At 55.3% G+C, this 26,995-nt stretch overlaps 1 protein-coding gene across 8 annotated transcripts in view; it reads right to left on the reverse strand.

Annotated features, from left to right (window-relative positions):
• Positions 1-26,995, reverse strand: part of STK40 (serine/threonine kinase 40) — a 37,401-nt gene that overhangs the window by 3,479 nt on the left and 6,927 nt on the right. For 2 of the 8 annotated variants that reach the window (XM_024738858.1, XM_024738859.1), the window contains exons 2-11: positions 24,389-24,519; positions 21,750-21,971; positions 15,182-15,301; positions 13,216-13,301; positions 12,757-12,900; positions 10,436-10,663; positions 9,595-9,647; positions 3,454-3,569; positions 682-826; positions 425-544 (exon numbers count right to left, since the gene is read on the reverse strand). In XM_024738858.1, the coding sequence (XP_024594626.1) occupies positions 425-544; positions 682-826; positions 3,454-3,569; positions 9,595-9,647; positions 10,436-10,663; positions 12,757-12,900; positions 13,216-13,301; positions 15,182-15,301; positions 21,750-21,855 (1,118 nt within the window). In that variant the 5' untranslated portion in view covers positions 21,856-21,971; positions 24,389-24,519. Of the gene's footprint in view, positions 1-424; positions 545-681; positions 827-3,453; positions 3,570-9,594; positions 9,648-10,435; positions 10,664-12,756; positions 12,901-13,215; positions 13,302-13,919; positions 14,083-15,181; positions 15,302-21,749; positions 21,972-24,388; positions 24,520-26,995 lie in introns of those variants that run through there. The other 6 variants (XM_024738862.1, XM_024738860.1, XM_024738861.1 and 3 more) reach the window with 5 other exon arrangements.

Genomic DNA, 26,995 nt, shown 5'->3' on the forward strand with positions numbered 1-26,995 from the left:
ATACATACATACACACACACACACACACACACACACACACACACACATATTGGCCACGGGGCTTGTGGGATCTTAGTTCCCTGACGAGGGATTGAACCCAGGCCCTTGGCAGGGAAAGCGCAGAGTCCTAACCAGTGGGCTGCCTGGGAATTCCCTCACCCAATAAACGGGGGACAATTTCCACCTCGCAGGCTGTGGTGAGAACTCAGTGAGATAATACCCATCCCATAGTTGGCATGGACTGGCACGCAGGAGATGCTCAACGCTGAGTTCGGCCTGCACCCTCCCAACCCTGCCTATCAGGAGAATCTGGAGATCTGACTCTGACTGGAGGAGAAACGGGCCCAACCTCAGGCTACTTTTCTGCGGGGGCAGGACAGTGCCTACAGGTGGGCAGAACCCGGCCTTGCTCCTGCCCACTCACCACGACGCAATGATGGCACTAAGGGCCTCCAGGACGTCGGCAGCAGCCAGGCGCTGCTGGGGGTCGAGGACCAGCAGTTTCCGGATGAGACACACGGTGTTCTCAGAAACCCGTCCATCCCTGATGCAGGAGAGAAAGAGGGAGAGGCTCAGGCGGGGTGGGCTGGTGCTGGGTCTTGGACCCAGGACTCTAAGCCTCACTGTGTTGTTTCCAGCCCTCAAGCCTGAAGGGCTGGACTCCAGGGAGGGAGGACTCACTCGGGGATGGTGTACTCGGCGGCCTTGATCTTGCGGAAGAGCTCCTGCGGGATGCTGTCGTAGAAGGGGAACTGGCCGTAGAGCATGGTGAAGAGCACCACGCCCAGGGCCCACATGTCGCTCGGCTTGCCCCGGTACGGCCGGCCTGCAGGGCACACGGACACGCACACTCAGCCCAGGGCTGGTGGAGAATGGCCCTGGCACTCCCTCGGCTTACTGGCTTCGCGCCTGAAGTCCTCCCCACAGGACCCCTCCACCTTGGCACCCTCACTTCCAGTCAACCCCCGCCCCACGCTTCCTCCCACAGCAAGCCGCACGGGCCCAGTCCTTGAGCTTCCGCCACGCTCGTTCCTCCTCCGCTCCTCAGGCTGGTTCCCGCTCGTGCTCTGGAGACCCGGCTCCACAGGGGGATGCCCCGCCTTGGCGCGACCCGAGGGGAAGGGGTCACACCTGGCCTTGTGCAGCCCACCCTCCTGGGCACATTTCACGCCTCCTCCTCACAGCACCAGCCCCGCTCTGCTGACTGCCAGCTCTCGGGCGCTGGTCCGGCCTCTGCAGCAGACGAGCTCTCCCAGGAGCTCTAACTCTCCCAGGAGCTTTCCCTGAGCTTTGACTTTTGAGGGAACAGTGAACTTCAAGCTTTCCTTTTGGTAATGACAATGCCAGCTATGGTTTATTGAGCCAGACACTGGGTTATGGCCTTATTTAATCCCACAGGGACCTAATGAAGTAGGGGCTATTATCATCCCGATTTTATAGATGAGAAGATAGAGGCCCAGAGAGGTAAGTGCCTTTCCCGAGGTCACACAGGTATTAACCAGACTATGAACTGTAAGGGCAAGGCCATGGCTGCCATTTCACAGCTCCATGCCCGGTGCTGAGGCCTGTGCTTGGCACAGAGTCAATGAAAGGCAGACCTGGGATCAAAACCCACTTGAGCCACCCCACTTCATCCTCTTAACAATGTAGGGAGGCAGGACTGTTTTCAGCTTTTAACCCACAAGGAGACTGAGGCTCAGAGAGGGGGGTTGAGGGCCAAAGTCACACAGCTGGGTATTAACAAGGCCAGTCCCAGAGCCCGGGTCTCTGGTCTCCCAGTCCAGGTCTTCCTGATGCAGGGAGTTCCTCTGTTTCATCCTTCAAGACTGGCATGAGTCTGGACGAGCCAGAGAGAGAGGCCGAGGGCAGCAGGTGGGAGTGACTGCACGTGGAGGCCACCCCAGCCTGGCACTGCTGAGGAGGCTTAACCAGAGGCAGCCCATCCACCCCCAGGCCTGCATACAGTCACAGACCGCACCTCTCTGGCTCTGTCAACTACGGGGATGCTTTCGGGACTCTCAGGGAGGGTGTCCAGGCTACTCAGGGAGTTGGGGTGCACCCCTGGCACCCAGATCCTCCTAGCAGAGGCCACAGGGACTCCACCCAAAATCCCCAGGCCTGGAGAGTGGCACCACTGCCCTCTGCAGAGGTAGCCCTGGGAGAGGTGATGCTCCCGCAGAACCCTCAGCTGGGAGAAGGCCTCCAAGGAGATCGCAAATGCTCGTGGCAAGTTAGAGCAGCCTGCTCCACAGGAAGACACGTGACAGCTCGGGAAGCGGCTGCTTCTGCCACTGTGAGGAGGGCGGCACATGTGTGAGTGCTGGGGATAATGGGCCCTGTAGACAACCCTGAAAACTTCGCATCACAGGGCTGGGAGCGGATGGGAGCCCTTGGTCCCTGGAGGGATCAGGACAGAGAGACGGACCCCAATGTGGCAAAGGACAAGCAAGAAAGGAAAGAAAGCCTACGGTGAAACAGAAGCGTGGGCTTGGGCAGGAGGCAGCCCTGGGATCGAGCCTCCTGGTTTTCTGGTTTACTATTAGCTGTGACTTTGAACAAGAGGTCTGATCTCTCTGAGCCTCAATTTTCCCATCTGTAAACATTTTACCTCACAGCGTAGCTGTGTGCTTTTATACAGGTGCTGCCTGTCATATGCTCAGCACAGCAGCCGGCGCTAACTGTGTATCAGAAGGTGAGAGCTACATAATCGACTTATTTGTGTATTACCTGTCTCAGCCCCACTAGAAAGTCAGCTCACCATCCATGGAGGCAGGATGTTTGTCTGACTGTTCACTGCTGCATCCAAAGTGTCTAGAACAGAGCCCCGTACGTGGCAGGCCCTCGGTAAATAGCAGCAGGATGAATGAATGAATGAACAAACAAAGGGAGTGATATCTTTGAAATGCAAGTCTCATCACGGTAGCCTCAGTGAAGACCTTTTCAGCGGCGTCCTCTCGCACTTGAATTAAAGGATGGCGTTTCTCAACAGGGCCTCCATTAGGCCTTGCGCGGCTGGACCCCCATCCACCTCTCTGGCCTCCCCCTGAACTTTCTGAGCGGCAGCCTCAGGGGCCTTCTGTGGTTCCTCAACTATGTGGCGCCACCTTCGCCCAGTCACACCCCTCGTGGGCTCCTATTTATTCTCACAACCTCAGTTCGAACGCCACTTCCCTGGGGAGGGGCTTCAAGCGCCCATTCTTCATGCTCACAAAAATCACGTTTCTTTCCTTCCAAGCACTAATCTCAGAGAGTAACTAGTGTAATGATTACCATCTTCTTCCTCCATGGGACCCCACATTTTGTACCTGGAGGGACAGTACTGGTTTGGGCCACCACTGAAGCCCCAGCACCTAGCCCGGGGCACACCCATAGACAGTTTGTTGACTGAATGAACGGCTGCAGAGCCCGGCTGTGTGAGGCCCCAGGGCCTGCTGCCTGGCAGCCTGCACATACCGCTGAGCACGTCTGGACTGATGTAGGCGGGGCTCCCCCTCTGGTCCTTCAGCAGGTCCCCCTCGCTCACGAGATGCTTCCCGAGGCAGAAGTTGGTAATGGTTATCCGATGAGTTCTGGGGGCGGGGGGCAGAGAGCGAACAAACCTCGGTGTCTGTACCCACGGGCGCCCCAGCTGTCCCCACCTCTCGTCCAAGGAGCAGAGGAATCACACCCACGTCTTCTCCATTGGCCCTCCCGGCCTCCCCATAGCTGCGTGGGGAGTGCCACTGGGGGTGCTGACACGGGCCAGCCACCCTTGGTTGCCACCTGCTGAGCCGTCCCCGCAGGGATCTGAGTCACTCCGACCAGGGGAGCTTCAGGGTGCTCCCCTGAACCTGTGCCCTGGCTGAGTCTTGGGGCTACAGCTTAGGGCTTGGAAGAACTGCAGAGATTTCCTCAATCTCCACACACATAGTATCTGCCAGTAGACTGGAAGGAACTGGAGACCAAGTCTGGTTCCCTCATTTACACAGGAGGAAGAGGAAGCCCAGCAGAGTCTTGGAGGCCTTCCTTGAGTGCCTCCCTTCAGTCCCCCGGTGCTGATGCCTTTGGTCATCACTTTTATTACTATCGCAGCAGCACCAACAGTACTAAAAACTAATGCTGGGTCTTCCCCTGGTGGCGCAGTGGTTGAGAATCCACCTGCCAATGCAGGGGACACGGGTTCGAGCCCTGGTCTGGGAAGATCCCACATGCCATGGGGCAACTAAGCCCGTGCACCACAACTACTGAGCCTGAACTCTAGAGCCCGCGAACCACAACTATGGAGCCCGCGAGCCACCACTACTGAAGCCCGCGTGCTTAGAGCCCATGCTCCGCACCAAGAGAAGCCACCGCAGTGAGAAACCCGTGCACCACAGCAAAGAGTAGTCCCCACTCGCCGCAACTAGAGAAAGCCCACGTGCAGCAACGAAGACCCAATGAAGCCAAAAAAATAAATAAAATAAAAATAAATTTAAAAAAAAAAAAAAAGGAAAAGGAAAGAAAGTTTAAAATCACCCCGAGGGGCTTCCCTGGTGGCGCAGTGGTTGAGAGTCCGCCTGCCGATGCAGGGGGCACGGGTTCGTGCCACGGTCCGGGAAGATCCCACATGCCGCGGAGTGGCTGGGCCTGTGCATCCGGAGCCTGTGCTCCGCAACGGGAGAGGCCACGGTAGTGAGAGGCCCGCGTACCGCAAAAAAAAAACAAAACCCGAAAAACCTAATGCTTAGTAAGTGCAGACCCTGGCTTAAGTGCCCGACGGGGACTGTTTTCATTCACCCCTCACAACGGCCTACAAGGGAGACTTTCTCATGGCCCACTTCACAGATGATGCAATTAGGACACAGAGAAGTGGAGAGACTTGCCCAGGCTCACACAGCTAGTGAGGAGTGGAGCAGGATCCCACCCAGGTCTGTCTGACCTCGGACTCCGCACTCTGAGTGACACCAGTGGGGTGCCCACTGGGTCCCGGGACAATGCCCAGCACCTGGCTTTCCCTTCCGTTCCATCCAAGCTGACTCCCCCATTGTCTTGTACAGCAGACTCTGCACTGGCTAGAAAAACCACAGATTCCCCCATCTGAGAGAGCCGTGGTGAGAGCAGCTTTGGGCTCCAGTCCTTTCTAGGAGGCTCACAATGAGAACAAAAGCCGGCCCAGAGAGGACGCCGTATGCCACCCCTGGGGACGTGGGGTGAGGGTGCAGAGCCTCCTCGGCCTGTGTTGGGGGGCACAGGGAGGAAGGGCCCCTCTGCCGTGTCAGCCAGCTGGCTGGGCGGAGAAGCCTGGGAGGACGGCAGGAAGGGAAGCACCACCAGGGGCCTCGGGCGGCCTCTCCGTAGAAGAGCCTCCAGGGGGAGAAGAGGTTGGCTCAGAGGCACAGGTGTGTGCGGCTGCGCTCACGAGGCTCCGAGAGCCCTTCAGCTTTCTTGGGGAATTCTGCGGGCAAGGGCTTGGTGCAAAACAAAGGCCAGTCTGTCCCCGGCGTTCCAAATGGAAACGCTGGCCCTGGCCTTCCGTACGGGCCTGCCCTGGCAGATGCCACGGAAACCTGCCTGGTGGCCCCCAGGGCAGTTAGAGTCTGAGAGGGCAGGTGAAGGGTCTCGGGCAAGGATCACGTCAAGAAGTGGGCTGCTCCCACTCAGAACCGCCCATGTCGCTGAATACGGCCTGCTCAGGCCTCCTGTCCACGAGGGCCCCACAGAGCAGACGCACTGCATTTTCTCGCCTGGTCAGAGCTGGCCACGGCAGCTGGAGGCCTGAGACGCTGGGAGGAGGACTGCTCAGGGGAGAGTCTGGTGGGCTTGGGAGTCAGATCCCCGGGTTCTAGTCCTGGCTCTGTCACTTCCTGGCTGTGTGTGTGATCTTGGTCATGTTATTTAATCTCTGTTAAACCTCAATTTCCTCATCTGTAAAACGGAAAACATTAGCACCTAACTCCCAGGGCTGTGTTAGGATTTAACAAGATAAGAAGGTAATCCCAGGGAAAGCACTGAATCCAGGGCTTGGCAAGCAGTGACTGATTACTACGGGCCAGCTCGGATTATATCTCCTCCTCAGATGGTGGGCACAGCTGGTGGGGGTTACCAGTGGACACCCCAGGGAAGACAGTGTGCTGAGGTTACGGGTGAGAGGAGCCACCCTGTGACGACAGGCCCTGGAGCACACGTGCCCGCGCGCTGGCCTTCCACTCCACCCTGCCAGCAGGACCTGCCAGCCCTCTGCCCATGGGGCTCGAGAAAAGCTCGTCCGAGACTCTGCAGGGTGGGCGGCAGGACCGGGTTGGAGCCTCTCCCACAGGAAACCACACGGTCAGCTCCCAGCCCTCCCGAAGCCTGGCGATGCTCCCTGCCCACCACCATTGCCCCAGTCGGCGCGGCGCACAGATCCCCGGGAGTCCAGACCCCCCAAGCTGGTCCTGGCAGGAGGGGCAAGGGCAGCAGGGGTGCAAGGAGAGAGCTCCGCGTCAGGAGGGCCCGCTCAGTGAGTCACTCTTCAGCTATGGCCCTCTGGGCTACCACAGTGTGTCTGCTTTTCTAGGAACTGGGCATGCAACGTGCCCACGCGGAAAGAAAGGAGGACGGAGAAAGAACCCATAGCCAGCCTCAAAAGGGGATTTCAGATGGCAACCCTTGCCTTTATCCACAGCAGGGGAACTTGCTATAGCAGCTGCCTTGCAAACCCTTCTCCCTGTTTCCCTCCCTGGGAGCGCTCTGTCCTGCTGGGAGCCTCCAGCTCATCTGCTGCCTCTCCAGCTGGACTTAGGGCCTGGCCTGATGGGCAGGAAGGGGCTGGATCTCCTCCAGGTCCACCCTTGACTTCGCAAGGATGAAAGCGAGGCCCCAAGAGGGGAGCGGTGCGCGCGTGGACACATGGGAGCAGGCACTGGGCGGCCAGCGTGGGTCCCTGCAGCACACCCGGCGCCTTCCTAGCACCCGTGACTCAAGTGAGAGGCGGCCAGAACCTCTGTCTGCCCAAGACAGACAGGGGATTATATGGTTAAAGGGTGTGCAGCCAAGACCCAGGGTCTGAATGAGGTGTGGGTGCTCTGCAACCCCAGGGAAACACACCCACGTGTGCACATGCACGCCCACAGACACAGACACACACACGCATGGACACTCACGGAAGAGCTGCTATAGCTACGCTGGCGTTACTCAAGAGACGTGTCACCTTCGGACTACATTCCCAGAACCTAGGGGGGCCTGGAGAAGTGGGAGCCAGAAGCTAAGCCACCACGGAGACAAAGAGGCCTGGGGTGCTGGCCTGGTTCGCAGCGCAGGAGCCCCTGATGGTGCATGCCCGTAAGCACCCTTGGGATGCTCGCTCAGAGCCGATGAATGGCTGCATGGAAGCCTGGGAGACCACGGGCTCTGCAGCCAGACGGACTCTGTGAGCAGTGAGCCTGAAGCCCAGAGTGGGATGGTGACTGGCCCAACATCCCACGGAAGGCCAGGACCTGAGTCTCCCGACATGAAGACAATACGCTCTCAGGGCCAGCATGCTCTGCACTTTCCGACACCTCCTCTCCTTGTGCAGTTCAGAGCTGGGGCCGGGGTGCCTCGGGACCCGGCCACTGGCATCCTCATCGGCCACTCACCACACAGCAGGCCTCATCTCCCGAGGGAGCGAGCATACAGGCCCTGCAGGCCCGGCTGGCTAGCACAGGGTGCGCTTATGAGGGGCAGTCTCTGCAGGAAGGCATAATCATCTCTGCTTTCAGATGAGGACACGGAAGCTCAGAGGAGTGCTTGGTACCACAGCAGCTTCTCAACACATGAATGGCTTAATCAACAGGTGAACAATCAAAGAAACGCTCACGGTCTCAAGGGTAATTAAGAGGCAGTGCTGTGCTGTGAGCCAGGTCTGACCCCCAGGGCCCACTCTTCCCTGGCTTTCTTAACTCTCTCTCGGCTGGTCAGGGGTTCAAGCAGCCCTGGAACTCCTGTTTCTTTCCCTCCTCCCCATGCAGCACGACAGGACCAGGTTTTAACCACTTCACTTTTCTCAAGCAGGCAAATCTTTTTTTTTTTGCGGTACGTGGGCCTCTCACCGCTGCGGCCCCTCCCGCCGCGGAGCACAGGCTCCGGACGCGCAGGCCCAGCGGCCACGGCTCACGGGCCCAGCAGCTCCGCGGCACGTGGGATCCTCCTGGACCGGGGCACCAACCCACGCCCCCCGCATCGGCAGGCGGACTCCCAACCACTGCGCCACCAGGGAAGCCCCAAGCAGGCAAATCTTTACTCATCCTTCACGAACTGACCGAGATGGCCAGAGTCTCTGCCCGCTCCGTCCTCTGCACATTGGCCCTCATACAGTGATAGCTGCCCTCCAGTCGCCCCCAGGTGGCAAGCTCTGGGAGACTGTCTGCAGCACCAGTGCCGGGTGGGGCTGGGGACGTGCCGAGTGCTGAGGGGCAGCAGCATCTTCCCAATGGCATCCTGGGCTGGCACTGCAGGGTCGGGTGCCCCACGCCCCTCCCCAGAGCTCCTTTTCCTGTGACCAGTGTGGCTCTGGCCACTTCTCAGGGATAGTGGGCCCAGGCCCCTCTGGGGCGGGCAACCATGTTATGGAACAAATCCCCCACCACACCACTTCTGCCATGAGGCGTGTGCTGCCTGCCATTTGCAAGCCCTCCGACCCACTTTCACACCGGGAGGTGAGAGAGAGGTGAGGGCGAGAGGCCCAGGGAGAGCGGGTGGGAGGTGTGCCCTTCCCGGCCCTGCATTGCTAGGATCTTGGTGACACGCAGGGTGGGCTCTCCTCCCATCGGTCCTGGCACCCTGCATGGTTGGTGTCCCTCTACCACTGCCCCAGATCACTCAGAAGGGGCCCAGACCCTCTGCCTGAGTGGGGTGACAGCCTGAGGCAGGAGCCTCATGTGATCTCCCTCTGCCACTGGCTCACCGAGGATGCTGGGGTGAGGCGCCCAGATCCCCTCCAATATCGAGGTGCTCTCTCCCTGCTGCTGGGAATGTTGGCTTCTGACCACTCACAGCTGTGTCCTTTTCCAGGAAGTCCTCTCAGCCAAAGGAAGCTGCCTTGCCCAAAGCTATGCCCCCGGGAGCAGCCTGCATTCAGTGGCTGGTCACAGTCCGGATACAGGGCCACACGGACTTGATTTGGGGCATCTGAAGGGCCACCTGGCTTTCCAGGCTGAGGCCCCGTCGTGACTGCCCAGAGTTTAGCTTCTCCCTCAGCCCAGTCCTGCCCCCTTCTCCCTGAGGGCGCGCCTCAGTAAACTTCCTGCACGTACATCTCAGAGTCCATTTCCTGGGAACCTGACCCACAACAAAGCCTGTTCTGCTCATCTGGCATTCTGTCACCTATTGGTCTATTTTTACAGTCATTTACTGTGCACCCACTGGGTATGACCAATGAATGGGCCAGGGGGACTGCTGAAGTCCTTCCCAGAGCTCCCTTTCTGTGGCCCTTAAGGCTCCCCTTCTTAGCAATCACCATATTCCCATGTGGCAAAAGAGAGAAGCAAGCATCCCATGCCCCGGCCCCATGAGTGAGAATCCCCATGGGGACGCTGCAGGGCTCTGGGTAGTTGCAGCACGTACGTAGCCTGTCCCGACCCCGAGGCTACATCATGAAAGAAGAAAAGCGAAGCTTACCTCTTATTGAGCACCATGTTCCCAAGCTTCAGGTCTCTGTGTACAATGTTTTTCTGGAAAACAACAGGCACATGGTCTGCACTGTGAAGATGAGAGCCAGGGTCGGCCCAGCCTGTAAGAGGTGGGCTCTCCAGGTGTTGGGGAAGACATGTCTCTTTAGGCTTGGGCCTTGACTTGCAAGCCACAGACAGATCCGGACCACTTAGGGCCTCGTTAACCACGCGGACGAACTGGGTAACGTGCGAGCCCAGGCAGTCTCTGCCCTGCACAGGGTGTTTACCCCAGCTCTTTCTCCCCTTAGGGCAGCAGCCAATGGAGAAAACCACTCTTCTCTCTGCCTCTACCAAACATCCCACAAAAAAACCAAGAACCAAAAAAGCAACCAAAAAATCCCAAGCACCTGCCTAGATCTGAGGTCAGAGATGAATTCTCATGGTTCTGATGACCAAGTACTGCAGGCTCGGCCCACAGAAGCTGTGTGTCTGGAGGAGGCCCAGGCTCTCCTAACCTGTGCCTCGGGGTTCCCGACACCCCCAGCGCTAGGAAGAGCTCAGAGACAGGCTGTGGCTGCACCCAGTGGGTAGCTCCCACTTAGCCTCTCGACTGCTGGGGCATTTCTGCGCGGGGCTCCGCTGGGCTGCCCGCACCTCCCCAGGGCCGTGGGCTGAGGTCTGTAGCACCGTGTCCTCAGGTGTGCGTGTCATCCGGCCACTTTCCTTCTGGATGTTCCCAGCTGCAAAGCACACCTGGGTGAGGGTGGGACAGAGCTGCTTCCACTGAGCAGCAGCAAGAAGGGCGGCTTTCCATGGAGAAGGTGGGAGCCGCAGGGGCGGAGCCTCACCTGGTGCAGGGCCTCCACCACGCGCACCACGTCGTAGAAGATGACCACGGTCTCCCGCTCGCTGAGCCTCTTCTCCTTGATGACGTAGTGCTGCAGGTTGATCAGGTCGGCGGTCTTGTCGCTGAAGTCGTGTGCGCAGAGGCAGTCGAGGACGAGGCAGATGCGCTTCTTCATTTTCTTAACCATTCGGCTGGATTCTGCGTCCTCAACAATTTCACAGGTGCGGTCCTGGGAGGAAGGGGGCAGACCAGGGCTTGGCTGGGGGCCCGCCAGGGCCAGGGGCTTGGGGCTCTCTTCTGGAGCCTGGAACTAGACTGCATGTGTGAGAGCGGCAGAGGCCTGAGATCTGGGGAGCATGGCCCATGGGCCGCTCAGCACTGCCCTGCTTCCCCCGTGCCAGGCCCAGCCAGTGGCTCAGGCTGAAGCAGCTCAGGTTCAGACTTCGTGCTTTGATCCTACTGCAAAGCGTTTGGATCAGGGCTGGGCACTGAAAGCCAAAGGGCCCTCTGAGCCCAGCGTGCAGGCAGCACACTCAGGGCTCCGGGGCATCCTCCCCTCCTGGCACTCCCAGGGATTCTGGCAATGACCGATGTAAACGTCCTTCCAGTGTCCAAGGCGGGGGAAGCTAAGTGTTGTGCGCGTCCAAGACAACTGCTGCGTCACGGGCACGCAGGACTTCTGGGCAGCTGTGTAATGGTGGTTAAGAGTACGGCTCTGGCCCCTGACGGCTGAGTTCAGGCCCTGGCTCCACCTTGTCCTAGCTGCGGGACCTGGGGCGGCTCACCTAAGCTCTCCAACCCGGGTTCCTTGTGTGTGAAAGGGAGCCAGCAACCCCTACCTCACAGGTTGCTGAGAGAAAAGACAACCATGACAAGTGCTTAGTAAGCACCTGGACTCGGTATCGGTAAGCCAGGGCTCGGTAAGCGGGCACCACTACCAACCCCAAGGTTGGCAGTTCTGGACCCATTTTCCTTGCTGAAAAGGTATTTATTTCGAGTAAGAGAAAACACAGGTGCAACAGGAGGACTTTGATCCTCCCAGCTTGAGGAGGCCCTTGGTGCCAGCCCCAGCAGACTGGGGGACTCCTGGGGACTGAACGCCGCATTTCTCCTCAAGAGCAGGGTCATACCTCTCATCCTCTCTTCCCCAGAGGCCCAGCACAGTGTCTGGCACACAGAGGACTCTAGAAACACCTCTAAGCGCTCCGGTTCTCTTATCCAAAATGATATACACCAGGGCCAAGCTCTGGAAGCTACCAGAGATGAAATACTAAGAAATCATAATCACCCCAGATCGGATTTCATGTTTAAGGGACACTCTAAATTTCAGAGGTGCCTCTCATTGCACATCTAAGAATAAAGACCTCGGTGGAATCTATGTGTGGGACTGGGAGGCATTTTCCCCTTATTTTCCCTCAAGAAACCAAGCTGACAAGGAGTTCTTATTGCCTGATATAACAGCGGTGATGAGCACGTATGTCCCGGGACAGCTCGGTGCTTTATACCCTCTCATTCATCTTCCCACCACCATACGTGGTAGGCACGGTCATCATTGTTCTCATTTTGCACATGAGGAATCTGAGGCTTAGGAAGTGACTTGTTCGAGGTCACACCACCTGAATCCAGGACTGCCCGCTCCAAAACCTGTGTGCCCTCCCTGACACCAGGCTGCCTCTAGCGTACCAGATCCATCCAAGCGTGAGTGGGCCTGGCCAGCGCATCTGGCTGAGGGCGGTGCAGAAGCTCCACCGGGGCCTCAGCAGGAACCCTCCCCCACCCTCCAGCATTCTGAACCTGGTTCTTCATTTCTGGAGACGCAATTTCAGTTCTGCCCTGGAGAGAGCTCTTTTCAGAGTACCAGTCGCCAATCAGCACCTTTCCTAACGGACCTGGAACATCTGACTATGGGGTTCAGGGACCCTTGCCAGAGAAGCTGAAATGCCTGGGCAGGCAGAAGGACTGGTACCAAAGGCAACTGTGGAGATCCACAGTGCCCCGGCGCCCATCCTTCCTCATTGCCCTCCCTTCCACCCTGGCCTGGCTGATTCCTGACAACACAGCTAGAAAGAGCCCGTGTCTTTAAATAACTTCATACTTTCCTCTTTTCTTGGAAAAGCGGCTCTTCAAAGCAAGCCTGCAGGCTGCAAACCGGGTGCATTCCCGCTAGGCTGCCACCATCAGAGCAGGAGCTCGCTGGCCCAGCCAGACCTCCAGGCCACCTGCCAGGAAGTCCCGCTGCTCCGCATGCAGGAAGACTGGGGGGTCCTGTGATGTGGCCCCAGCAGTGCCAGCCGGGGTGGGGACGGGAGAGGTGCCACTCACCTGGAAGAGCCCGTGGTGGTGAACCACCCCATCCTGCGCGTGGAGGAGGGAGAGCAGGGAGTACTCGGTGTGCAACAGCATCTTGCCTTGCCTCTCCTCTTGGCTTTCTATTCCTTGGTCGCCCCTCTCCTCAAGTGTAAGGATCTTCAGGAAGGCACACACACAAAAACAAAACCCCACAACCCTTACTTTTCCAAGCGGAGTGACTAGAACAGGAGGAGCAGGGTTTCACATCCTCCCACGCAACCCTGGCACACGCACACCCACACGTGCGTGGACGAAGTGAAACGGTCTTTCCCAATGTGACAGCAAAATGACATAAGCACAGACAGAGCTCCCCGGGAAGAAGTGCACTGCTCTTGTTCACAAGTGGTGCAGAAGAAGGTGGGAGGAGGGAGAAGCCGGGCTGGTAGAATGTCCCGGGGGTCCCCAGCCCCTCACGCCTGGTGCCTCACTTACCTTCAGCTGATAGAAGTCATCCGTGCCATCTTTCCTCGCCAAACACTGCACGATGCTTGGCACTGGTGAGTTGCCCAGACGGGGACCTATGGCACAGACAGCCGCTGGCTTACTTCTCAGTAGCCTTGTCTACCATGGCACCATGGGGCACTGTGCCACCACGTGGGCTTTTGGCTGGATCTTCTCTCCTGGAGGGCACCACGTTCACATCCACTGAACTCATGGTCTCCCCTCCAAAACTGGAGCAGTATGTGTGCGTCTGCCTGAGTACACCTGGCTTTTACAGGCACATTTCTCAAGAGGGGCTCTCAACACGGGGTGCATGCTGGAATCTCCGAGGAGTATGTGTTAAAGCAGAGATCCCAGCTGCAACCTGGGCCCTCTGAATCAGCACCTCCAGGGTGAGGAGCCAGGAAACTGTCCCTTTAACAGGTTCCCCTGGCGGTCTGATATGGCCACGTATCAGCTTTGGGGAACTTCTGTACTTTTAGAGATGTGCACGGCTTGATGTCCTGTGACAGCACCCGGAGCTTTCAGGGCATAAATCAGGTAACGTCACAGTGTCAATGCACTGCTAAAAAACCTTAACAGCACTCCACTGCTTTTAATATGCAATCAAAATTCCTTTTTTTGGCCTCCAAGCTCTTGCATGATTTGGTTCCTGTCCAGCTTTCAACTGATCATGTTTCCCCACCACTCCTCACCATACTCCAGCTATGCTGGACTCTTCATTCCTGAGACGTTAAGCCCTTCCCTGCTTCTGGGCCTTTGCACCTGCTGTTCCTTCTGTCTGGAATGCTTTTCCCCTGCTTTTCACATGGCTGCTCCTTCTTATCCTTGGCTGTCAGAGCAACTGTCACTTCCTCATACAGAACCTTCCTTGTCTACACTCTCTCTAGACCCTTCTTCCTCTCACACCATCTTGTTTACTTCCTGCAAGGCCCTTACCCCTCCCCCCTCCCCCCATGATGATCTCGTGTGTTGTTTACTCCCGGTTTCTTTTTCTAACTAGAATGTTAAGTTCCGTGAGGGCAGGAACTTGTCATTTTTTTTTTTTTTTTTAACTTAATGGTCTTTATTTTTAGCTTTAGAGTGTGTCTCTCTGTGTCTCCAACCAACTGTCCCGCCCAATGCCCAATTCTTCTTTTTGGCCGCACCCTGCAGCATGCAGGATTTTAGTTCCCCAACCAGGGATCAAACCCGCGCCCCCTGAAGTGGAAGCATGGAGCCCCAACCACTGGACCGCCAGGAAACTCCCCAGGAACTTGTCTGTCTTAATCACTGCTGCGTCCCTGACAAATAGCACAGGCCCAGCAGGTAGCAGTCTCCATGAACTGTTTGCTGAGTGACTGGAACTGGAATTATCCTGTACTCGTAAGTCCAAGATGCTGTCCCAAAGCAAAGGTCACACCCAGTCTCTGGCTGCTAGGAGAGCTGGGGTCCTCAGAGCCCAAATCACCTGCAACCCTACACAGGCAGTCTAGACTTGCTGGGCTTCGAACTTCATGCAGAAAGGCCCCGCTGCTCGTCCAGACCACTGGGAACACCCAGTTCTACAGGATTTCGGGGCCAAATCTGTAAGAAGTTTGCAGCTGTACCAAACACTTTGTGAACTTAGTTGTGCCCTCCAAGAATGGTCAAAGAAGTGCCTTGGATGATGTACCTTGGGTTCTAAGGCAGCTTGTCTGCTTCCTGTGGGTGATGTCCTGGGGCCACGCATAGGATCCTCTGGGGGAAGAGGCAGTCTATCTCTCAGCTGACACTAATCTAAGGCTGGGGCGGCTACAACAGAAACAACAACTCTTGGTGCAGAGTGACCTTCCCCTCTCATCAACAGACTCCATTTAAAGTGGCCGAGGGCTGGTCAGGCTCCCACGCTGGGGTGTTCGAGGCGCTGCACCCTGCGTGTCTGCAGGTCACACTGTACTGCCCCGGCACCCCACTCACCCGGCCGTCAGAGGCTTACCCAGGATGAACGGTCCAGCTCTCTTTGCATTATTTCCAGAAATCCCACTTCCTAGAGCCTTCGCCCTGGCCGACGTTTCCCCAGCTCCTCTGTCTGATGCTCTCCGCTTCATTCTCAGCTCTAGACAAGACAGAAAAGAGCCTTCTCACTGAGCAAGTCAGCGAGTTTCCTTACGCTAACCCAGCCTGCGAGTCTGACTTGAGGACGCATCACACAGCTGCCGCTGCCACCTCCTCCCCCTCCCAGAGGAGCGTGGAAGGTTCTCGATAGCAAAGGACCATGGCTCCTTTACTGCGGATTAATTAGGGGCTCAAGCTGGATGCACTGGCTACAGAGGTGGGCAGCTGGCCCACCTCAAAGGGACTAGTCAAATGCAGACAGAAGGACACAGTTTTGTGCAGGTGCCAACTGGGGTCCCCTGAGACAGACAGCTGGCCCTGGAGCGACTGTTCCCAAAGTGAGGCCTTCTCCCCAAATACCCTTCCCCCTAAAAGGAAAGGGGACACAGGAGCCAGATTCTAGAAGACGTTAACCTCTAGACCTGGATTTAAACAAAACAAAAAGGAGCTGCTCCTTTCAGCTCTCCACAGTTCACACCTCGGGAAGGCAGTGTGCTGGAGGTGGGGCGAGGAAAGACACCTACACAGAGGAGCTCCACACACGGAGGGCAGAGGGTCATAGGGATGCCCGGGGAAGGCCAGCTGCTCAATCCCAAGGCCTCTGGCCCACAGTGGGTGCAGGGGCTCAGGGAAAACTTCCCTGAGGAGGTTGCCTGGAGTGGGCCAGGCAACAGGCAAGGTCATTCCAGGCAGAGGGGCCTGGGTAAGCAAACGTACATAGTAAGGAACGGCATGTAAGCAACTAACTCCAAGTAGTCTGTGTCGCTGGAGTGTACAGGGAGTGGTGATAGGTGACCCACAGAGGGGAGCAAAGGCCAGATCTAGGGGACCTGATGGCCACGTTAGGAGTGTAGACTTTACCCTTGCACAGGGGGCCTGGGAACACTGAACCCTAAGCTTCTATAATTTTTTCTTTTTATAAAAGTAATTGGCATTTCCTGCAGAAACATTAGAAAATACAGACATGCAAAAGTAAGCAAATAAGGTACCCATAATCTTAATATTCAAGCAGACTTTCCTGTGTGTCTGTTTGTGTGTGTGTGTATGTGTGTGTATGCTTAGTTCTCGTTGTTACAAAAATTCAGACCACGCTATGATACCATTTCCAAGCCTCCTTTTCTCCCACCTAAAATATATTATGAGGGTGAATTTTATGGTATGTGAAACATATCTCAATAAAGCCGTAAAAAAACAAAACAAAACAAAAAACATTATTAACGTCCTTGCACGACAATATTCTTTTGTAGCATCACTTGAAACAGCTACAGTCTCCTTGGTAAGAATATAGCATGATTTATCAGACCACACCCTTATTCATGGACATCGAGATTCTTCCCACTTTTTGTATTTTTTATTAGCAGTCATGCACACACATCTTGGCACACTTGCCTCTCTCCCTCAGGATAAACTCCAAGAAATGGAACTACAGGGTCAAATGGGGCACACATTTTTAAAGGTGTGTGACATACACTGCCAGGTTGCTCTCAGGAAGGCTGTGCCAATTTATATATTGATGCCATCAGCAGTGTGGGAGAGTAAGTCCCAGAACCTGCACCAGGAATGAGTATTTTTAAAAGCTGCTGATTTGATGAGTAATAAAAAGTATATCATTGTTTAATTTTATAATTCCTTAATTATTCATGAAGTTGGACTTGTTTTACATGCTTACTAGGTATATGTATTACTTTTATGAATTTCCAGTTCACATTCTTTTTCTATTTTTTTTACTGCTTTGTATTAGTCTTAGTGATTTTTTAGGAGCTCTTTATATATTAAGGCTATAACTGACATAGGATGTAGCTTTTCTTAATCTTTTAACTTTTTTTTAATTAAAAAAGACTAAATGTCTATGTAGTCAAATAGTCTTCTTTTCCTTTAGTTTGTTTTTGCTCTTATGCCTAGAAGGTGCCCCTACTCTGATAACAGGTGCGTATTCACTAGTTAGCTTGTAACTTCATATGCTGCCATTCTGGCCCTTATTCTAAACCCCAGGAGACTGACTCCATGCAGTGAACTGGAAAGTAGGAGAGATGGCCTGATGCCCTTCTAGTCCAATCTACCAGGTTTGACTCCCATCAAGCCCTAATTTGTCTTCAGAGCTGTGCCACCGAGGAGCAGACCCATGATTTCATCCTGAGAGTTAACTAGGATCAGGTAACTCAGTAGGCCCTGACAGTCCCCAGACAGAGCAGAAGCCATGGTTAGGCTCAGCTGTGACTTCTGCCAAAGAGGCTCATGCTGGAAGTAGATTCAGTCATTCACACAAAAGCAGGGAAGAACACAACTGTTTCTAGAAAAATCCTAAAAAGCTCAGCAGTAGCGTGTCTAGAACAGTGTTTCCACTCTTTGCCTGGCTAACTTCTACGCATCCTTCTCAATGTGAATGTCACTTCCTCAGAGAAGCCTTCTTGACATTCCCACACCAACGGGTCACAGTCCCGCTCGGTACCCTGTAATTTTCATTCATAGCACATTCCATATTTTGTGATTATGTATTTATTTGTGTGCTTATATGCTTAGTGTCCTTTCCCCACTAGTAGACTTAAAATCCCTCAGAACTAGAAAAAAAGAAAAAAAATTACATAAAACCATTACCCCCAGTGCCTGGCCCAGCAGATACTCTATGAATGGCTGGACGCCTTCCCTCCAGTTGCTGATGGTTCCTATTGGGTCAGCAGCCCTGTGCTGCAGCCGCCCTGCCCTGGTAGGTGAGTTGATTTCATTACCATTCTGGTGCTGTTCTCTGCCTTCCCTGGAGCGCTAAGACTCCTCTCTCTTCCCGGTTCCTAGGACAGCACCACGTGGTGTCACCATACCTGTGTAGACGCTGCCTAGGTGCCCACGCACAGGCATGGTCTAGACAGCAGTTTGCCGGGAGCAGCTGCAGCACAGACAGTGAGGGGGCTCAGCCTGACCCCACCCACCCCACTAAGGATTCAACTCAAGCAAATGGCATGGGAGTTGCTCCAAAATGTAGGCAGACAGAAGGATGAGAGCAGATGGGCAGGGAGAGGGAAAAGATGCTGGCAGGCGAAGTGGCAGCAAGGCTGTTTCCCTTCCCGAACATCCCTTCACGCCGCCAGAGCTGGTGCAGGTGATGCAAGCAGTGTGAGGAGGCAGTTCTGGGCAACTGGAAGCTGCTGCGGGCTCGCGGGTGGGGTGAGCAAAGACAAGCCCCTCCTGTCCCCCCAAATCATCCTGATGTGTCCCCCTCCAGAGACACACCTTCAAATGGCCCACAGATGCTCCCACGGGGAGGCTGCTCTGAGGGATCCTGGCTTCCCAGTGAGATCTGTGATGCGGAAGCTCTGGCTACCCTGGTTTCAGAAGGGCTTGGGGCCAGGCCCCTCCAGAGATGCTGGTCCTCAGGCTGGGGTGAAGGGCCCTGGCCCAGCCTGGCTAAGGGGGAGCCATCTGCCTGGTGTCTCCTGGGCCCACAGCTCAGCTTGCCAGGAACTCAGCAAGCCTGGTTTAGAAGTCTCTGGAACTTTAAATCTGGCTACTAGTCCACGTGCTGTCCTCCCAAGTCAACGCCAGTTTCTTTAGAACCTGGATTCAACAAGAGGCTCAGTGAGGCAACAATGGGTGTGAGGGGTGAGGCCAGGAGGGAGGCATGCCCGCCCGCAGGCTGCGCTCCTCCACCCTGCAAGCAGGAGATTCCCTTTGCTGGGCCCAACCTGGGGAGCAAGTTGTGGGCCTCTGCTCTGTGTCCACCATCACAGCATGCCCAGAGGAGAGGATGCCGGCCCTACCTTGTCAGTTTGCTGTTAAGGTCATCCTGCCCAAAGCGGCTGGGCGATGTGAGCCCAGCTCTCCCAGAGGGAAACGAAGGCGGGGCCATCAGCACCACATAAGGTTCTACGGCCCATCGTGCCCCGTCCAGTGCTGTAGTGTGACAGGGTACAGGACAGTTGGGCAGGGCAGAGCCAGGCAGGGCACCCTATAGCAGGGCATGGTTCAATATGGTAGACACACCACCAACCCCCAAAGGAGGTGGGCTGCAAAGAGAGAGGGTACTGAGGCGTCCCCGGCTCAGTCTGAAAGCCTGGCTGTAGCCTGACTGAAGGCTCAGTCTGAAGCCTGGTCAAGGCAAGGAGGGGCCCACTACTCGCACCCAGAAGCATGCCCACAGGCCTCCACACAGGAGGAGACGCGCGGGCCCAGGCGGCGGACACTCACAAGCGCAGAGCCAGCGTGAGCCCCCAGCCCCCAAACACGAGGGGCAGCATGGGGTCTGCACACACGTGCAGAGAGTTCTGCACTCATTCTCGCTGTAGGCTTCTTGCTGCAACCTGGGGGTTCCTGGAGAGATGGGTGACCTTGCAAACCGAACAAGTGCAGGCAGAGTGCAAGGGCGGTCCCCGCAAGGAGCAAGCAGCAGACCCTGGCCCGGTGCGCTACTTCTGTGTATGTGTGTGATGACACCACAGCTGGTAGCCACGATTTGTCAGCAGCTTCTAATGCCTGCTAGGAGCCTAAGGACTTGTCTACACTGCAGGGTCAGGCTGAGCCGATGGTGTCAGGATTCAAGCTGTCCCTGTCCCCATCCCCATGTTTCCTGGCTCTGTGAAAACAAAACAAGTAAAAAAGGTCCTGAGCTGTGTAGGCCTCTGTCTTCTGGACTTTATCTCTGGTAGTGTCTACCGAAGGCAGGGACCTCGCCCCTCTGTCCAGCCCACCTGGCACACGGAAATGAGCACAGATGCTCCCATCCATCCCTGGCCTCAGTCCTATCTGCCACACAGGAGTTAAGGGTCTGTGTGGCCAGACCCGCACCAGGCCCCAAGAGGGAGGTAGAAAGGGGTCTCTGTCCACAGGACACTCACGCAGCAGGACAATGTGGTCAGAGCAATGCGTCTCGGTCTTTCCCATGCCACAGTACAGACAGAAACATCTGTACAGCACTTGGGGGTGAAAGGCCTGGGGACACCAGCTGTCCTCTGCTTAGCCCAGTCATTCTTGGGCTAAAGGGATCACCATCTTGACCTGCATAACCCATACTGGCTGGGAAGCTCGGAGTCAGAGCAAGGGCTCTGGAGTAAGCCAAACCTGGTTGCAAGCCCAGCACCATACCATTACTTAACAATGATGAGATCTCAGATGAGATACTTATGCTGTACCTACACAACCCAGAGTGCAGCATCCACCTTACAAGGTTGGTCTAAGGATTAAGTGAGATAATCCATGCAAAAGAGTTAGCAAGAGTACCTACTGGCATACCATAAGCATTTGATAAATTGTGCTTTTATGAGCCTAAACACAGCAGCTTTGAATTTTTCTTCCTGCCCAAGGAGAAAGGGATAGCTAGGCACTGACTCGGGGTGGGGGGCGGAAGAAGGGCAGTAACCAGACTAAAGGCTTAAGAGACCTTGAACCTGCCATCTGTCTGCTGGCCTGAGACTACAGGCGGGGTGGGGGCGGGGGTGGGTGGCCTGATGGCCAGCCTGAGTAACATGCTCAACTGGGTGCGGGGAGGACAGGAGGCCTGGGGGTGGGCTGAGCTGCTGAGGAGAAAGCGGGGTGCTGGGCAGTGCCAGGTATAATCTGTAGTGGAGGGTAGAGTACAATTGTTTTGCGGGTCAAGGGGAGGGCCTGTTCTTTCAAGCAGAGGCACACAGCATCTCATCCTCTTGTTCTGTTCCCTGGTGTATGGGGGAGCAGAGGCTGGAGCACCAGCTGGCAACTGTCAACTCAAGGCGCAGTAAGGGACGGTCCAGGATGATGGGGCCAGACCAAAAGGGTCCTTCATCGTGATCAAGTTGGGGGGCAGCGAGGAGTCTGCAACTAAGACCTAGTGCCTCTAGTCCAGGATCTCTTGCAGAGGACTGTGGGAGGGGGACAGAGCACACATACCGGGCTGTAAAACTTCTACTATCAAAGGATACAACTCTGGGTATGTGCATTTGTCAAAATGACTGAACTGTTAAAGGACCTGTGAAATTCACCATGTGTAAATATACCTCAATTAAAAAAACAACAAGCTGCAACCTTAACCAAATAATCAAAGTTATATCACTAATAACAGAACAAACTGACATCATGTTACTCCTGATATGATGCAACCTCAGTTATTTGTTTTTTGCCAAAAACGCATAACCTCAATCTGATCATGAGACAAACTAAAATTGAGGGACATTCAACAGAACAGGCCTGTATGCTTCAAAAACATCAACATCAGATAGTTAAAGAAAGGCTGAAGAACTAGTCTCACTTAACGGAGATTGAAGACGGGACGAGTAAATGAAATGGGTGATCCTGGGAGGAAGAAGTTATACAGAACACGCCTGGATAATTGGCAGAATCTGAATATGGACTGTATATTAGATAATATGATGTTAAATTTCCTGAATTTGAAAACTGCACTGTGGTTATACAGAAGAATGTCCTTGTTCTTAGGTGACAGATGCTGAAGTGCTTAGAGGTGAAGGGTCATGATGTTTGCAACTTACTCTCAGGTGCCCGGAGACAGAAGAGAAAGTGCAACCTGCTGGAACCGCTCCCAAGACCCTGGAGGAATCTGTTGTCCGGATTTACAGGTTCATAGGGATTTCTCATGGGTACACAGCTCACAGTGGCAAAATCTGGAATCTCATACTTGTTGGGCGGAGCCAGCCTGGCGCGAACAGGAGCTCAGTTTTGAACTCCCCCCTTTCTCCAGGCCGAACACTGTGCTAAAGGAATGGGGGGGAAAAAAGAAACGAGGTCTCTGTGCAATCTCCAGGTCTGCCACCTGGTGGCGTCTTTCTATAGCGCATCTTCTTCACAGGGTTTCTCTCTGCACGCGCTGCAAGATGGTGGGGCACTGCTCTTCACCAGGCTGGTCAGGAAGGATGCAGGAGCAACTGCATCAGAAGACCCCCACCTCAGCTGCCTGTGGAACTGGGGCTGGACAAACATGCCAGCAGGCTACTCTTTCTCCTCTGCTCGGGGACCTGGGCCTGCAGTATCTCCATCTGTCTCTGCTGTGGGGGTCCTCCACTGCTTCCTGTGGTCTTTAAGAAGAAACCCAAACTCCTCAGTGAGCCTGGCCAGACCCAGGCTACCTATCCAGCTTCACTGCCCTTATATGCCCCATAAATCCAGCCACACCAAATGACTCACAGTTCCCTGAGTGTGCCATAAACACGCTTGCCCTGACCTCCTCTCCCTGGTTGGCTGGTCCTTCTCCCTCAGTCCTCACTGGTGTCACCTTCTGCAGCAGGTCCTTTTCTCCTCTGGCTCCCAGAGCACATTCTGTCCACTCCTACCGTGCCGTAGCCATTGTCTGACTCCCCTGTCCCCACCACTCTCCAGGCTGAGCAACCCCAGTTCATCTCTGCTTCCCTGCACCCACCCAGTGCCTGGCAAACTGCTGAATGAGAAAACAGAGAGTGTAGAACCGTCTGTTCTGCACCCAGAAGGCACTAAAGCCCACATTGGGGCAGGGGACACAGAGGACCCAACGAGAAGCCAGGTGCTGGATCGGGACCCAGAAGAAAGTACGGATGGTCCACCAGCCTGTGACAGGAGCCAGACTCCAAGACCAGAGAGACAGGGGGTCACAGCTGTAGGTAACTGGGCTGCAGTGGTGCTGGGAATAGTCTGTCCAGGAAAAGTCCCAGGTCAGAAATGCCTGGATGCCCGGGGCGGGGTGGTTCTGGGCTGATAGCCAGGGGTTGTGCTTAGACAGTGTTGGCTGCTGGAGGGCAACCTCCCCGAGGAATGAAACCCATTCGCAGCATGCCTACAGCCTCGGACCAACCCCTCCCTCACTGGCGAAGGGACAGACCAGCCCCCTTTCTGCTGAGTCCAGCAAAAAAATCTGCTTTCCTGCAGCAAAGTGTGGGAGTGTGTGAGTGACAGCCTGGCCTGCCCCTCACACCAGGGACAGGTCCTCTGGGCCACTCTAGGTTTGTAGTGTGAAGGTCCTTCTGCTGGTCAGAAAAATTCCTGCCACTCGTTTCCCTCAGACCTTCTGGCCCAGCTATGCATTGAGCTGACTACACCTGGAAAGAAACAACGGGACTGGGGGTGTGAAATCTCAACACACGATGCAGCCAAGACGATCTGTGGTGCCGCAGAGGCTGCGTTACTGAGACCCCCTCCCACCAGACCACATGGCAGTGTACCCCACCCCTCCCTGACCCAAGCACTCGGGGAGCCACCCTCACTGCACCTCAATACTCTCATGTATGTGCTGCTACTAGTGGCTCAGCTTCCCTACAGGCTTGCTCTTCATCCACAAAGTCAACCCAGGGAACCAAGAGAAATTCGCAGCCCATGGAACCAGGTGTTTCAAACCATGGACCAGCTACCCAAATGCCAGTTGGGAGCGCAAGATGGATTCTGGGGTCAGGTAGGCCTGGGTTCAAACTTCAGCTTCCATCACTCACTAGCTTTACGACCCAGAACTGGTCACCTACCCTCTATGAGAGTCATTTACTCTCTGTGGGCCTCAGTTTCATCATCTGTAAAAGAGGGGTGTCTCGAGGTCTCTGCTAGATGAAAGGTGAGCGTTCCCCACTCCTTGCTGAGGTAACCTCCCTGGTGACAAGTCTCTCCAGGTGCATACCTTTTAAACTAGCATTTGACGGACACCTACTGCTTGCCAGGAACCGTTCATTCTTAGTGTTTCCTAGATTTTCTTTAATTCTCACAACTTTATAAAGTAAAGATTTCCCCCCTCTTTTGGTTTGCTGACAAACCAAAGCCTAGAGGCCCCGGCCCAGCTGACTGGGCCAGAGGAGGCTGCCTGTGGCCTGTTCTCTTCTACTCCTGCTGGCTGGTTAGAAGGCGGCTCTGTTTAAGGGCTTTTCCTTTGAGTTTGAATGACAGCCATCCCTGAAACAGGCATGGACCCTCTCCCTGGGAGCCTGAAGGCCGCAAGCAATCTCCCTAGGAACCCACTGGAAGCCATATGCTTCCGTGCTCAGGATAGATGCTGGGGGGATGGGGAGGTGGATTAGTAAACCCTCAGCTTTAGCCAGGACTCCCTGATGACAAAGATTCATGCATGTGCTGTCATCTCCACTGTTCCAAAACAGAGTGATGATTTTGTTCATTTTAAAATGCAGGATATGTATAGCTCCAATCTGTCAGGAATACATACCATCACATCCTTCTCTAAACGCTTGCCTTGCGGGTGACAGGTGAACTGGCTGCTACTAACCGGAGCTCCTCTCTTGCCCGGGATGAACCTCACCCCCGGAAGGCTGCTGTGCTGGGTGTGTGGGAGAGTACCTGCAGCGCCAGAGAGGAAGTGACTCAGCCCAGTGGGAAGTGGGAGGGGCGGCCAGACTGAGGGCCCAGTGGCCAGCCTGTTCCCCCTCAGCACATCCGCACCAGACCCATCTAGAGCTCGGAGGTCCAACTCTAGTCTCCTCCAGAAGGCAAGATTCACGCACAAGGAGATTACATAATCAGTGATGTCCCTCTTCACCCCCTGCCCTGAGCAAGCCCCACTGGGCTCCTTCGTGGCCTCCATGAAGGCTGAAGGGAGAGACGGGGAGGGGAGTGGGCCTGAAGACCCCGGGCTGGGAGGATGTATCCCGGAGTGATCCTGGGAGAAGAGGCTCCAGGGCTGTGCACACAGAGGTGGACCTGGAGGCCCCTCTGGGGAAAAGATAAACAGAGTAAGAAACCAGTCCCTGGGACGGGGTAAAGGGCTTCAGCAGCAGCTTTTCTGAGAGCCAGCAGAGAGAATCCAGGGCAGCATCGCCAGCCCTGCCACTAGCTCGCCCCTCCCAAGGGCCTCCGGAAGCAGCTGATGTGACAACAAATAATCCGTCACTGTGTGTGGGTGTTGGAAGAGGAAGGGACAGACTTAATAGCTCTTTCTCAGGCCGTGCTGCCCTGGTATCTCCTATTTAGAGAAGTAGCCAGGGGAAGCGGCCAATACCCTGGCTGGGAGACCTTCCCGGTGGTCCCTCAGCTCTGTGGAGGGGGCCTCCTGCCATGTGCAGTGATGGGAGACTGAGTCACTGACAGCCCTCCCCTGTCATGCCAGCCTGCCCTGCAACAAAGGGGACCCCTCCTCAGCTCAAACCATCAGTTATTGCTCTGCTATTGCTTTGCTCAGTGGGAACAAGGCCCGCCACAGGTCCCTTGTGGAATTCAGGTTCTTTTTGTTTTTAACATTTACTTATTTATTTGGCTGCACCGGGTCTTAGTTGCAGCACTCAGGATCTTTTTTTTTTTTTTTTTTAGTTGTGGTATGCGAGAACTTTAGTTGTGGCTTGTGGGATCTAGTTCCCTGACCAGGGATCGAAGCTGGGCCCCCTGCATTGGGAGCATGGAGCGTTAGCCACTGGACCACCAGGGAAGTCCCGAATTCAGGTTCTTGACACCCAAGATGGCCCAAGTCAAGCAAGGAGAAAGCAGCAAGTGACTAAAGAAGGGCTGGCTGAGTCTGAGAGCACCTTTGTGTCCTACACATGTGTCTCTCTGCTCCACGGGGTCCTCACCCAGAGGAGAGGGACAGTGTTGTACCTGCCCAGGGTTCCCTGAGGACTGCGGGGAGCCGGCGTGTGGGAGGCACTAGGGAAATGTTACGTTTCCTTCCTTCCGCCTCAGATTTCCAGAGCGACAGAGGGGAAAGCCTGGGCCAGGGCCAGGTTCATGTGATTCTCCTTCTTTATATGGTTTTTAACAGCCGAAGTCACTACAATCATCCCGTGAGAAAGGTAATTTGGATTGGGGCCAGCAAACTGCCTTTCTTTAACTGCCTCTATCAACAATGAAATTCAGTTAAATTTCACAGCCTTGCGAGTGAACAGTACAATTCACTTTCTGCACTTTTACTGAACGCTGCGGGCTGTGGCTGCTTGGTGGGCAAGATTACAGAGGCAGACAGCAGGCTTTGCCACCAGAGTGGCCCACTGACAAGTGGACCCACACGAGGGCCTCACCTGCTCCGAGCTGCTGAGGCCAGCCACGAGCCACCCCTGACACATACTCTGCTCAGGGGTGGGTGAGAGCATGCTTGCCTGTGTCTCTCCAGAGGGTGAGCTCCTGGGGGCAGGGCCTGGGGCCTTGACCGCTTCAGAATCCCCTGCCCAGGCCCCACAGGTGTGCAGAAGACAAGGGGAAACCACAGCCAGCAAAGCAGAAGAAAATGCCTTTGCCCCGGGCCCAGCACATCCAGTTCTGGGGATTTATCCTCCAGGTTCACTCACACAAGTTCACCAAGATGAATGTGCTCAACAAGGGTCCCTGGAGAGCCCTGGGTAGCAGGAAAAAACACAAAGACAAAACCACAAATATCAAAACGCACACACATCTCCCCCCGACAGGAAACAATCTAAATGTCCGCCAAGAGAGGACTGGTTCACTCCATCATGGTACGCCCAGACAGGGGAATACTACGCAGCCTTTAAGACTAGGCCCACACCTGCTGGTAGATGAAGATGTCTAGGATACGTTACATTAAAAAAAGCAAACTGCAGGGGACTTCCCTGGTGGTGCAGTCGTTAAGAAACCGGCTGCCAATGTGGGGACACGGGTTCGAGCCCTGGTCTGGGAAGATCCCACAAGCCGCAGAGCAACTGAGCCCGTGCACCACAACTACTGAGCCTGTGCTCTAGAGCCCGCGAGCCAAGACCACCACTGGGCCCACGTGCTACAACGACTAAAGCCCGTGCTCCTAGAGCCCGTGCTCCACAAGAGAAGCCACCACAATGAGAAGCCCATGCACTGCAATGAAGAGTGGCCCCCGCTC

Source organism: Neophocaena asiaeorientalis, unplaced genomic scaffold (genome assembly GCF_003031525.2).
Source record: "Neophocaena asiaeorientalis asiaeorientalis breed wild unplaced genomic scaffold, Neophocaena_asiaeorientalis_V1.1 scaffold106, whole genome shotgun sequence".
In the NCBI taxonomy this organism is placed as follows: domain Eukaryota; kingdom Metazoa; phylum Chordata; class Mammalia; order Artiodactyla; family Phocoenidae; genus Neophocaena; species Neophocaena asiaeorientalis.